At 41.1% G+C, this 13,118-nt stretch overlaps 1 protein-coding gene across 1 annotated transcript in view; it reads right to left on the bottom strand.

Annotated features, from left to right (window-relative positions):
• Positions 1–601: 601 nt before the first annotated feature.
• LOC106942884 (phospholipid-transporting ATPase ID-like) overlaps positions 602–13,118 on the bottom strand; it is a 19,296-nt gene continuing 6,779 nt past the window's right edge. Inside the window, exons 5-29 of the mRNA XM_015026232.1 lie at positions 13,001–13,114; positions 12,745–12,843; positions 12,590–12,651; positions 12,428–12,500; positions 12,262–12,332; positions 12,107–12,189; positions 11,111–11,269; positions 10,859–10,947; positions 10,266–10,459; positions 9,981–10,189; positions 9,485–9,528; positions 8,583–8,748; positions 7,915–8,103; positions 7,505–7,620; positions 7,262–7,426; positions 6,748–6,859; positions 6,553–6,655; positions 5,546–5,696; positions 5,242–5,425; positions 3,763–3,986; positions 3,607–3,690; positions 3,262–3,507; positions 2,865–3,003; positions 1,944–2,074; positions 602–1,063 (exon numbers count right to left, since the gene is read on the bottom strand). Coding sequence (XP_014881718.1) covers positions 809–1,063; positions 1,944–2,074; positions 2,865–3,003; positions 3,262–3,507; positions 3,607–3,690; positions 3,763–3,986; positions 5,242–5,425; positions 5,546–5,696; positions 6,553–6,655; positions 6,748–6,859; positions 7,262–7,426; positions 7,505–7,620; positions 7,915–8,103; positions 8,583–8,748; positions 9,485–9,528; positions 9,981–10,189; positions 10,266–10,459; positions 10,859–10,947; positions 11,111–11,269; positions 12,107–12,189; positions 12,262–12,332; positions 12,428–12,500; positions 12,590–12,651; positions 12,745–12,843; positions 13,001–13,114 — 3,462 coding nt within the window. The 3' untranslated portion in view covers positions 602–808. The remainder of the gene's footprint in view (positions 1,064–1,943; positions 2,075–2,864; positions 3,004–3,261; positions 3,508–3,606; positions 3,691–3,762; positions 3,987–5,241; positions 5,426–5,545; positions 5,697–6,552; positions 6,656–6,747; positions 6,860–7,261; positions 7,427–7,504; positions 7,621–7,914; positions 8,104–8,582; positions 8,749–9,484; positions 9,529–9,980; positions 10,190–10,265; positions 10,460–10,858; positions 10,948–11,110; positions 11,270–12,106; positions 12,190–12,261; positions 12,333–12,427; positions 12,501–12,589; positions 12,652–12,744; positions 12,844–13,000; positions 13,115–13,118) is intronic.

Genomic DNA, 13,118 nt, shown 5'->3' with positions numbered 1-13,118 from the left:
GAGAAATTGCTCCACCTAGTGGAGATGTGTGGTAATTACAATCAGATTCCTGATATAGAATATAAAACAGAAGACAAGAAAGTAGCTGAGATCAGAAACTGAAGACATATGAAGAAGAAACATAATTTATTTCTATTAGAAACACATTTAAGTTCCACACTTAATTTGGAGCTTAAATGTGTCACATTAAGTTTTAAAGCTTAGCTGCAATAATTAATCCCACTTTAATTTTGTTTCTCTCTTAATAATAAACACATCTGTTTGAAAACTGAATTTTGTGTTTACTCTGGTTATCTTTTAACTAATATTTAAATATGTTTGATGTTATAAACATGCAAAAACAATGACATCTGGAACATTTTCATTGTATCTAAATTGGTATATTGTACTTTTCTGTTTAAAATATAATAAATATTTAATAAAGGCCAAATAGTGTATGAGAAGCAGACATAATTTTTGCTTATGATGCTCAAAAACAGGAACAACGACAAAACCTTCATGGAGTGCATAGTTTAATACTGCGCTTACACTCTTCACACCACAAGATGGCGCCCTTTCTTGTCTAACGCCAGAGAAGTAAACCAGACTGGAACCGTCCGCATCGAGGGCCACCAGTTTTTACTTTTAATGCATAATTAGTAAACATATTCACAGTGATGCCAATAGCTCTTCATCAATAATAATACAAATAATAACATTATTTCAGTGTTTTAATGACGCCTTGATTTCCTCCGGCATCCATCCAGTTCTCAGTTATTTAGGCACCAAAATAACGACACACATACACAAATCAGTCCCTGAACGCATCCTATGTCTGCGACTCCTCCGCCTCCTCCGTTATGGTCCGATAGTGCTGCGGCTGGTTCTCCACCAGCGGAGACTGATTTCTGCCGAACAGGGACGGTCGCCTCTTCAGGCGCAGGAATTTGCGGGAGGTCACCAGATCCCCGTAGCCCTGGGAGTGAGAGAAGGCGTAGCTGGAGCGGCGGGTGCTGACGCGCCGTGGAGGCGGCCGGTAAGGAGCCGGAGCCGGCTGTCCCTCCTCCCGAGCCTTGTACCTCACCTGGAGAGATGATCAAATGTAGCTTAAATCTAGTTACAAAACGTCTGTTGAGCAAATACTAACACTGTTCCGCATCATAGCGCCGAAGTTCAGTAAATATTTCAGATAAATATTGTTCTCAGTGGCTAGCACTGGAAAAATTCAAAATGTCGGCCATTTTTCACGATTGTTCGACGGAGTATAAGTTTTGTTCAGGAAAAATTATGAAATCATTTTTTTTTTGTTTTTTTTTTTAACTTTTGAAATCTTGTAAATTTCCTTATTTTTTCTAGAAAATTTCTGATGCTAATCTCAATATTTCTGAGTTTTTTCAGCAATTTTTTTTTATTTTTCACATACACAGATTTCCACATTTTTCCCCAAAAATTTCATAGATTAATGTTAATTTGAAAAAAATTACAAATGTTCAACTTTTCAAACTCAGAAATTTCCTTTACTTTTTGTCAGAATTTTGTTAGTTTTTTCTATACAGTTTTTGAGTTTTAACAAAAATTTCCAATTTTTTTCAAGAAGGTTTCTAAGGTTAGTCCAAAAATTTCTGAATTTTTAGCAAATTTTTGACTTCACAGTCAAAATTTTTATTTCTTTCTAGAACATGTCTGAGATTATTCTCAAAATTTCTGACTGTTTTGGCAGAATTTTACTCCAATTATTTTTCTACCTTCAATGGCCTTGATACACCGTCATACAATGGTCTCCATGGTTCTCCTGGAAAATTAGTTTTGGTCTAAAATCATAAGTTAGATGAATGCGGCCAAGATGTAATTCTCCTTTTATCAGATTTTTGCACTTACATTTTGCTTTAAACAGCCGTTTAAACACATCATATGACTTTAATGTATGTCGATACAGTAAAAGGCTCCTGATTTTGGTTTCCCACCTTATCAGTGATGGTTGGACGGATCTGCATGTGGAGGAAGCGAAAAGCCACAGTCGGCAGGACGCAGAGAAGACAGGTCAGGAACATCGTCAGCCACACGTTCGGCTGCTTCAAACTGTTCCTCGCCGTGCCTGAAATCCATTTTACAACAGTTTATTACCACACGCAACTTAGACACATGAAAAATAACAAATTAAGTTTATTCTGTTAAAAGCAGCAGATTTTTCAAAAGAAAGAATTTAACCTTAAGCCACACATTATTAGGGAAGCCAAAGTCTCAGATTTGGAGGTAATAGTGACATCTAGTGGTTAAAACTACAAACTGCACATTTCTGTAGCTATCCTACTATAAACTACTGGAGGCAAACTGACCACTTGCTTTTCCTGCTGCTCTCCAGTTTGCACAATTTCCTGCTATTTAAAGATATTAACTTTATATTCTCTCTCAGTTTTTCATCTGACTGCACTGAGCCTGATTTATTCCTGTAAAAAGGGAATTTTTTAAAACTGTTTTTTATTAAGGTGTTATGATTTTAGCAATAGAGTTCCACTGGGCACAATTTTAAATCCCCACATTTTTAAAACTTATTATATTGGTTTGTGTCCAACGACACTTTAAGGATAAGCAGCTATAAAATGTAGATAGACGGAGAGTTTAGCTTTTGTTGGTTGTTATGTTGTGCTAACTGCTGAAAATAAAGTTATTACTTTATGAAAAAGGGGCATATAAACCTATCCCATCAAAATTTGGTATTTACATTTAAAAATTCTGCATTTTTATACATAAGTATAACTTAAAAATCTTAAATTTAGGACATTTAAACCGACTTTCCTTCATTTCTTATAAAACATTCACTAAATTAATGTATATTTTATTGCTAAAATAAGTGTTGGACATGATAAAAAGCTAAATTTACTCACCAATGAAGGGGAAACTGGAGGTGAACACAAAAAACAGGCCATTGCTGAAAAAAGTAAATGTGATGGCCAAGTAGGCAGCAATGCTGCCCCACAGAAAGAACTGATTAATCGCTGTCCAGTAAAAAGTGTCAAGAAACATCTGAAAAATAAAAATTCAGTTTTTTACTCAGTTTTCCTCGGTGATATGCTCAGAAGTTAGGAATCATGTCAAGTGTGCTACTGAAACATTTAACACAAATTTAGTTTAATTTGAACAAGGTGGGGCGCCCAACTTCACACCAACATGCATCATTTAAAATATGCTACAGATGTCTCTTTTCCATAACCAAGCATGACAAAATTCATACAACACGATCAATTATATAATAAATGACATTTACAGCAGAGAACGTCTTACCTGAGCGCTCACCACGATCATCAGGCTGGTTTGCGTCGACAAAGCGAAGGACTGATAGTCGGCTACGTCTTTGCCGTCGCCCCGGACCGAGTCCTGCATGGCTGCCCATGGGATGAAGAAGAGGACCAGGGAGGTGTAGGTGCTGACCATTACACATCGGACAAAAGTCTTTTTACTGAAAAACGTGTTGAGCTGGCCGGGAGAGTAGAGCTGAGGATATCGGAAACTCCAGCGGTCGTTGACGTCCTGCGAGAGAAACAACAGGAAAAGGTAGGAAGCTAAGGGACCAGAGCAGGATGTATCCCACCATGACTTTTAAATGAAAAATAACAAGACTCCTCCTACCTGGTCAAAGAGGCCCAAGGCGAGAACTGAGGTAGCAGTGTAAACCATATTGTACATGGTGATGAACCAGTCATCATAAACAGTCTGGAACCGCAGAAACATCAGTCAACATCCACACAAAGCATCAACTTTCTTCATGCAGGACTTTTCACTCACCTGTGCAGAGAAGCCGCAGAAGAAACCGTACCAGAAGTGAACAAGGGTGTAGCTAAAGTTCTTGTAGAAGAAATATTGCAGGAACTTGCACATGCGAATGTAGGACCAGCGGCCGTGCACCAGCAGGAGGCGCTGGAGGTACCGGAACTGGGCGAAGGAGAAATCGCTGGAGAGAACCGCTTGCATCCCTTCCTGACCGCTGATGCCCACGCCGATATGAGCAGCTAGAGGCAAAACAATGAGATCCTTCACTCGTTTTCCAGTCTGCAGGGTCCCTGGACCTTTTAGGGGTCTCCCACAATTCACTCAAAGCTGAGTAGCCGATGCATGGTTACGTAGCTGAGGGACGTTTTGTACACAACGAAACAGTCATGGAGAGAGAGAGACATGTCTTTCTGCAGAGAGTTTTTAGCCTTTTGACAATCTTTGCAGTTATTTAGTGAAGAATTGTTCAAAAACGACAATTTTTTGTATGATTACGTGAACAAGAGCTGACTGCGACACTTTCAGTCGATACCGAACAGTCAACACATGGTCATGTGGTTGTCTTTCCACCTGATAGTCTGGTAACTCGATACGTCAGACGTCATCTTTTGTTATATTTTCAACTGGTGCGGTTTGTTTCACACTGTACTGCGTCAGATGAGTCAAATCTGTTCTCCCTCCTCACCTGTGGTGCCACTGCACCAAGAACCACTGAATGAAACTACACAAAAATCTCAGAAGAAGAAACTAACCACAACTTCCTTCTTAGCAAAATATAAACAAAAATGGATTGTAGTGGTTGTAGGATTTCTCTTTTGTCTTTGACTAAAGACCACAAGTCATTTCTCCCACCAGCGCTAGTCTAACATTTTTATTTTGGTTGTATTTACCCAGAATGCCCTGCATTGTAGCCAACTTCCTGCTTTTGGAGCGGTCTCTGGCCCGCTTGGCGTTCACATACATCACAAACCACTTGGAGTTACCTCTCCTGATTGGTATAAGTTATGCCCAAAGCATATCAGTAACAAAACGGTCACAGAGAAAGCAGCACACATTTTTGCAGACATTTTAAACAATACGTTGCAATTTCCATTGTGGAGTTTTTTACCAATTTAACAATCTATTTATAACAATCTATATTTAGTGAGGAATTGTACAAATATTCATAGTGCCTCACTTTATCCAACAACCCGCTGCTCAAAACCATTCATGCCGCCTGTGGATACAAAAACCGGAAAGTGTAATTGGACTGATCGTCTGCAGTTGGTCCTTCAATGATCAAATTCACTTGGACAGCAACATGCTCAAAAACTCCTGACCAATCACGCAACACTTTGTACAGAGCTCTGTTGTAACCATAACAATGGAAAGAAGACGAATTCCTGCAAACAAGATGACCTAGTTTTCAGCTACATCAATGAGTCAATTGTGATGCTTCAGGTGAAGTATGGGAGAAACTTTAGTTGGACTTAAGCTCTCATTTCTGACTTTTACCCTTGATCATGCTGACATCATTGGCTCCATCTCCAATGGCCAGAGTTATGGCCTGCTTGTACTTCTTGACCAGCTCAACCACCATGGCCTTCTGCAGAGGGGTGACCCTGCAGCAAATCACCGTCTTGCACATGCATGCCGTCCTCAGTAGCTCCAACTCCAAGTCCTCTTGCAGTGCGTAGGCCTAAAGACGAAGAGTTCACACACTTCTATAGGCCGTATAACTCCAGCTACCCAAAGACTGCATTCTTCTCTCTGATTCAGAAATAACTGAAACTGTTTGGTGTCTAAAACAGCTTCTTACCAGGCTGTGTCCGTTTATAATCAGGCCATATTCTCCGTTTACTGTCTCATCCGGTACAGTCTGGGTCTTCTGGAGCCAAAACAAGCCGGCTCGAGCTTTGATCACCTTCGGCTTCTCTGCTGATCCGGGACACATTTTCCTTCTGGCTTTCCTGAAAATGAGAAAGATGGCAGGAAATCACAACTGAAGCTAAAATTTCATGGCTAATTTGTCAGTTTTCATAAAATCATAGCTAAGACAGAGATAAATTATGTGTAATGTAGGGAATTCTTGTGAAAACGCATACTGGTGGAGTTGGATGGCATGTTTGTATGCGAGAACACCTACACCTGAGACATGGTAGGTGTTTCAACAGGGCTGAATTTACTGCTTTAGCATTAGCTTCTGCTAAATATCAGCTGGTATAGTTCTTTAGTATTAGCTCTGGTAAAATATTGTGTTTGCATTATACTTTAACATTAGCTAATGCTAAATCACATGTTGGTATAGCTCTTTAGCATTAGCTTTCATAAAATACCATGTTGAATAAAGCTTTATCTTTAGCTTGTGCTAAATACCATGTTACTTTAGCATTAATTTCCGATGAAAGCTGTGTTGTTATAGCACTTTAGCATTAGCTTATGCTAAATACTGTCTATGGCTTGTGTTTTAGGGTTAGTGCAGCTAACATTGTAGCTAGCAGTCGCTCCTCTGCCACTCTGTAGATATGGACATAACTGGGGTGAAAATCAACATGTCTGCTTTAGCCAAAAGGCATTTTCTCTTTCCTGTCCATTTTGAAGACAAGCGTCTCAAATTAGAGGCTGTATTTGTCTTAATTTCCAGTGTAAACTTTAATAATGTATAAATTAATTTAAGATCCATGTTTATTAGGTGTGCTAGTCATTTTGAAAGGCGCTGTATCTTTGTTTGATTGAACGTCCAAAGCATGGTTTGTATTTACTGCTGGTTGTATGTAGTAAAAATAATCAGTAGACCCAACAATAAATAGTTACTGATTGACTCACTGCAGTTCCTCTTTGACCTCATTAGCTGTGTTAGCAGTCACAACAAAGATCTCCATCTCTTCCCTCAGCATGTTGCAGGAATATCCAATGTTTTCTGCTGTTTCTGTGAATTAAAATAAATTAATTAGAGATTAAAAGGATGAGTTAAATTAAATTAAATAGAATGAATGGGGTTATAGGCACATTGGTGCAAACCTTGTTTATCTCCGGTCAGAACCCAGATCTTGATGTCAGCTTTGGCCAGCTGCTCGATGGTGTGAGGGACGCCGTCCTGCAGCTTGTCCTCCACAGCTGTGGCTCCCAACAGCTGGAAGCAAAGTTAGCAGTTAGCAACTTTAAGGTCCTGAAGTTCTCCTTAGCCATCATCTGTTATAACCAGAGGAGGGAAGAGCAAACAACTGTACTCCAGAGTAAAAATGGTAAAAAGGCGACTCAAGAAGTGAGTGACTGGTCAAAACATCGATCATTTAATATTTACAAATCACAAAATCAGACAGAACAAAATATGAAATCATGTGGAAATGTTGGTATTTTAAAGACCAAAATCCATCCATCCATCCATCCATCCATCCATCCATTCATCCATCCATCCATCCATCCATCCATCCATCCATCCATCCATCCATCCATCCATCCATCCATCCATCCATCCTATCATATCTCTGGTTGTAACTCCTCCCTGCTAGCTGGTGTGATTAGCAGCTCTGACCATCAGGTCCGTTTCGATGTCTTCGTAAAGAACGTCCAGCTTGTCCTCGCGTCCTTCGATGGCCATGCTGGCCTCATGGTGGCGCTCCAGCCAGCGCTCCATGTAGCTCTTCTCCAAGTCTTTGTAGGCCAGAGCCAGAGTTCGAAGCCCGTCGCCTGCGTACTCCTAGTTTGAACATTTCAGTCGGGTTAAAGCGTAAAGGTAAATCAGAGGTAAATCAGACTGTTGGTGGTAACGTCTCACGTTCAGGTGTGTGGTGGTGATGTCCTTCAGCTTGGAGCAGGACGGATGCAGTCGCTCATAGATGATGGTGTCTGCGCCTTTGCAGTAAAGGGTCATCCTGCCCTCAGGGTCACGGACTGGGAGGGAGATTTAAAGAGACAACGCTTGGTAAATGAGACATCCATCCATCCATCCATCCATCCATCCATCCATCCATCCATCCATCCATCCATCCATCCATCCATCCATCCATCCATCCATCCATCCATAAAATCTAACATAATGTAGGAACCCCCAACAAACGCATTTAAAAATTCTATACTTATAAAGTGAAACAGGTAATATTATTTCTGACAAGATATTTTAAACCATGCTGTAAAACACCTCCCCCCCCCACACACACACACACACATGCACACACACACACCTACCGATCACAGACATCCTCTTCCTCACGTTGTTGAAGTCCAGAACAGCCAGAAGCTCATATGTAACTTTCCTCCCCATCTCCATGACCGTGATGGACTCCGGCGTCCGCGATCGGAAAACAAACCCAAAGTTCCTCGCTGCCGTCACCAGAGCGTCCTCATCTGGCGACTGAGCCTGATAGTTGAGCTCCCCTGGCAAACGACACGGAGGACAAGACAGGAGGTTCATGGAGGCAATAATGATTAAATATACATAATTATTTAGTATTTACTTTATATTTAGCCTTGTGGTCTCTACTCTCATGCTGCCCTGGGCAGTTGCCAAACACCTAATCAAAATCTGCCACAGAATCCAATAAAGATGTTAAATCTCAATTCTTTGTCAAAGACAACACTGAGCTGTTTCTCCAATAAGTTAATGTTTTCTGATGTCTGGAAAATGAGCCATTTCAAAAACCTTCTGAATGTAACGTCACATTCAACTGGCTCCAGCACATGTGGTCAGCTGGTTTTACTGCTGTTATGTATTCACAACCCATTGTTTTCTAGTGTAGTTCTACAGAATATATTTGAATATTTAATTTTTCATTATACTAGAAGAGCATATTTACAGTCTTGAGGTGTATTATATGTGCAGTGTCAGCTGAAAGCTGCGATTGTTGGACCCTGACCCTCTTTCTTCTCCTCCGGCATGACGGTGTGGCACAAAGCCAGCAGGCGGAAGAAGGCCTGGGCCTCCAGGTTTCCCTCCTTCATCGTCTTCAGCAGGCTGTAATCATGGAAGACGAACTTCGGATCGGCCAGCTGGTTCCAGGAGAAATCCACTCTCTCTGTGTTCTGCAAAGGACATTCATGACTCAGCACATCTCTGTGAGGCCACAGCGTTTTTATCAACATAGTTGATCAGTGGTAAGTTTGATAAACTGCAAATCATTGTTTTACTTTTATTAAGTGCTGAAGAAACTTAGACCAATCCGCTAATAGGCAGAGCTCTTTTTTTTGGTCACTTTGGTAAACTTTGAAAATATTTAGGTGACTTAGCTGTCTCTAAAATAATTTATTTGGATTAATTATAAAGCACAAAATTACTTTGTTGTGCAAAGATGCAGCTGACAGTTGAGACATGGTCTATTTCAGCGCTTTTGTTCTTTAGCATTAGCTTCTGCTAAACACCATCTTAGTTTAGCAATTTAGTGTTAGGGGAAGTAATGATTAAATGTGGTTCACCCACTGTTGATTTCTACCACATTGTTAAACTGCAGATCTTTACTTTTAGTCAGTGGTGGGCATATTTCCACTAATCTGTTAATAGTGGAGCAGATTTTTCACTAACTTTGAAAACACTTAGCGCACTTAGCTTCCCCTTAATTGATTTCTCTGGATAAATTATAAATTCTTTACTTAGCTGTTTCGTAAACGTTCAGTTGATACAAGGTGGGTATCACTAGTGGTGAATTTAGCTATTTATGACTTTAGCATTAGCTTCCACTAAATACTAGCGTGGTGTAGGGCTTTAGCATTAGCAGAACTAACAGATTCATCTGAGATGCATCTTGTGTCGAAGTTGCTTTACCTCCGTTATCTCGATCCTTTGGCCAGAAAAGTCACATAGCTCGCCTGAAAAAGAGAGAAACGTTTGTCAGAATAAACTAATTATCAACATTCAAAGAATACAGCAGGTGGCCGCGGGGCGTCAGCTGTACCACCAGTTCAGGTGGTGTTTGAACCACCTGAACTGGTTGCTAGTGATATGGAGAAGCAGCAGCTGTACTTTGGCTCCCTGGATGCCTTTTGTACTGATGTGAAATTCAAAGTCAGACCAACAGAACAACATTTTTAGAGTGAAGGTATTAATTAGTTTACAACATCAGGCAGCTGATGGGTTGTGAACATCTGAACACTGAGAGGAGTCAAGGACTGGTTCTACTGCTTTACTAGCCAACAAATGTTTTCTAGAAAGTACTTCTTGACCAAAAACTTCTCTCTGAATGCAACAAACTACTACCAAAATAAGAATCTGCTGCCCTCATTGGAAAAACACAGAAACTCAGCAGGTGTCAGATTCCTACCGTAGTTCCTCCCGTTGATGGAGCATTTGTTGAAGGTCATGATGTTCTGCGTCAGAGTGCCGGTCTTGTCGCTGAAGATGTATTTGATCTGACCCAGCTCCTCGTTGAGCGTGGTGGTCCTCGCCTGGGCTGGAGTGTCTTTCTTCGGGTAATACATCTTCCTGTCCCAGTCTATGAAGAAGCTGTTCCCGAGGCGGATCATCTCCACGCTGAAAATCCAGACAAAACGCTGAGTCTCCACGAAGCACCATGGCTACTCCTGCTAAAGCTATCGTCTTCATGTACCTGACATAGAGAGAAATGGGCACCACTGTGTTGAGGACGATGACGTAGGACCAGAAGGTGTAGAAGGACGATAGAGGAATGTCAACGCCTGATTGGCGGGGAAGAAACGCGGTGAAGGCCGAGCCCTCGTTCACCTCCCAGACAGCGTGGCCAACCGTCATGATGGCGCAAATGGTTGCCAGGAAACCAAAAATCTAACAGAAATGGAGGAATATCTTCAATCCCTAAAAGAATAGACACACTTCTGCAAATGCTCAAATAGTGCAGCTAATTTTTCGTTTAGTGCTTTTACTATGTTTTAAAACATTAACACTTAACTTCCCCTAAATTAATTTCTCTGGATAAATTATAAAGCCTCATTTGTGTGGCTGTTTAGTAAACTTTCTGTTAACATGGTGGGCATCAACATGGGTTAATTTAGCACAGCATTGCTTTTGCATTAGCTTCTACTGAATAAAATGCTGGTTTAGCGTTTTAGCAAAAAGATTATTTACGATGGGTGCTTTAGAGTTAGCACAGCTAACTTTTCAGTTAGCCGTGAACAGCACTTTTTTTATTATTAAATGTTTTAAATTGTGGATGCTTGAACTCACACACAACACCAGGATGTTCATCAGCTGATCGATCCTGGTCCGTTTAAACGTGGCTCTCCCGCTGTTCTGCATGAGCTTGGTGTCAGAACCTGAAAACAACCAAACAGGGACAGTTACTCCAGTTACTGAAGGTTAAGGAAAACTCTTGTAGACACATAGTCTGTATGGAAATCACTCATTAAGACCATTTCAAACTGTCTCCCCATTACAACCTCAGCAGCTGCTGCTCTGGCTGCAGGAAGGGATTCTTACCTGCGAAGATGACCAAACCGAAGCACCACTCTGTGTTCCTCACAGTGCATCCTCTGAGCAGGATCTTATCGTTGTCCACCCCGTGTTGCTGTCCATCCACAGTCAGAGTCCCTTTGAACTTGTCCAGACGGTTGTTTGGAGGCTCGCATCGAAGTTCACCTGAAAAACAGACATTAGCATCCAGATGTTTACAAAAAACCTTTTGTTTCTCATAGTCTGACAGGTTTAGAGGTGATACAGAACATTTTTTGCACAAAGTCATTATTAGATAATGAAATTATAGTAAAATGTGCTGGAATTACATTTGGGTTGCTAGGTAACAGTGCAGGACTCTGCTAGGGTTGCTAGGTAACGGTACTGGGTAACGGCCTGGCTCTGCTAGGGTCCAGCACCCTAGCAGAGCCCAGCATCGTTACCTAGCATAGCCCAGGTAACAGTGCAGGACTCTGCTAGGGTTGCTAGGTAACAGTGCAGGGCTCTGCTAGGGTTGCTAGGTAACAGTGCAGGACTCTGCTAGGGTTGCTAGGTAACAGTGCAGGACTCTGCTAGGGTTGCTAGGTAACGGCACAGCTATTTGGTAGAATTTCCTTTTAAAAAATCGTTCCTCTTGATGCCAGCTATTTTTTGAAGTGCACCAGTCCCTCTTTATGTCATCCATGAGATTTTGATCTCAGGCTTGCAAGTTTCTCTCTTTTTCCTTCAAATTATGATCAAACATTTTAGTTTCAGTTTCCTCAGACAACAGGCCATGTCTGAGTGTATTTCCAGACTGTAAACTGGCTTTTGGAGGGATGGCTTCTTCCTTCCTGAGCAGCTTTTCAGTTCATGTCTGTACAGAACTCATTATTCTGGAAATTAAAATTAATTTCGTCAATCCTTACTGACCAAAGACATGAAAGCTTCTGTCTAATTTTCAGCCAGATAGTGAGGAAAAGAGCAGACTAAGTGTCTTTATCTGGTTTTGATTGAAGTTGATCAGGAATCCCAACTTGTTACCTCTGAAGGCAGACAGGTCGTCCATGTTGTCTCCCATCTCCCCGGTGACGGTCAGGGCCTGTTTCACCTTCAGGTTGGTTTCCCTGAGGGACACCAGGAAGACGTAAGATGTAAAGTTTAGCTCCATGTTCAGGCGTTTCTGGATCTGCACTCACCCGTCTAATTCGGCTGTTTCCACATAAATCAGGTTGAGAGGTTCGCTGCTGGACAGAAGCAGGAGGTCGGCCTGAACAGACCACCAGGTCAGGAAAAGTGGCTTCAACTTTCAAACATTTTACATAAAAAATAATAAAATGTCCACTTTAAGAAGGCCAAACTTACTGGAACAAACTGGTTGCTCTCCAGTTTGATTATATCTCCAACCTGGATGTTCATCCATTTTTCTTCTCTCAGCCTGGAAAGAAAAACCTCTGAATCATCTGGTTGGATAATAAAAACTCGCTAACTGTGTTTATGAGTAAAATCTTGGAAGCAGTGACTCACTCTCCGTGTATCAGGACTTTCACCTTGCGGTTATTCACCTGCTTGTCCTGTTTGTGTCTGTTCTGCTCATTTCACATAGATAAAGAAAGAAAATATTGTTTCCTCATGTTTGATTTCACCGTTTCCTGTATGAACAGCTGATTCTTTATCCTTACTATGTCATCGTTAGCATCTTTGACCCCCGACACTGAAAGCACGATGAGCAGCGGCACAGCCGTGGTGAACCAGGGAACAGCTGAGATTTGTGGGATTAGCTGTCAAACGACACAAAACACAACATTTTCATTGGAAAAAGTCTTAAAATTTACACAAATTTAAGCAAAAATACACATCACACAATTAAGAATATATTTGTTTGTACATTTGAAACAACAGAGAAATATTGACAATAACTGAATAGAAATGTTCCACCTGTAGGATGAGGAGGAAGAGGAAGTAGGCGTTGGCGAGTCTGCTGAACTGTTCGAAGAGATTCAGAGGCAGGAAGGAGAAAAGGTTGTATTTGGACGTTTTGATGGCATTTTTCTGA

The sequence above is a fragment of the Poecilia latipinna genome, unplaced genomic scaffold (assembly GCF_001443285.1).
Source record: "Poecilia latipinna isolate Pla-1442-1.1 unplaced genomic scaffold, P_latipinna-1.0 Scaffold4646, whole genome shotgun sequence".
NCBI classification, from domain to species: Eukaryota; Metazoa; Chordata; class Actinopteri; order Cyprinodontiformes; family Poeciliidae; genus Poecilia; species Poecilia latipinna.
The sequence above is the reverse complement of the archived record's forward strand: the minus strand, read 5'-3'. Positions and strand labels throughout refer to the sequence as shown.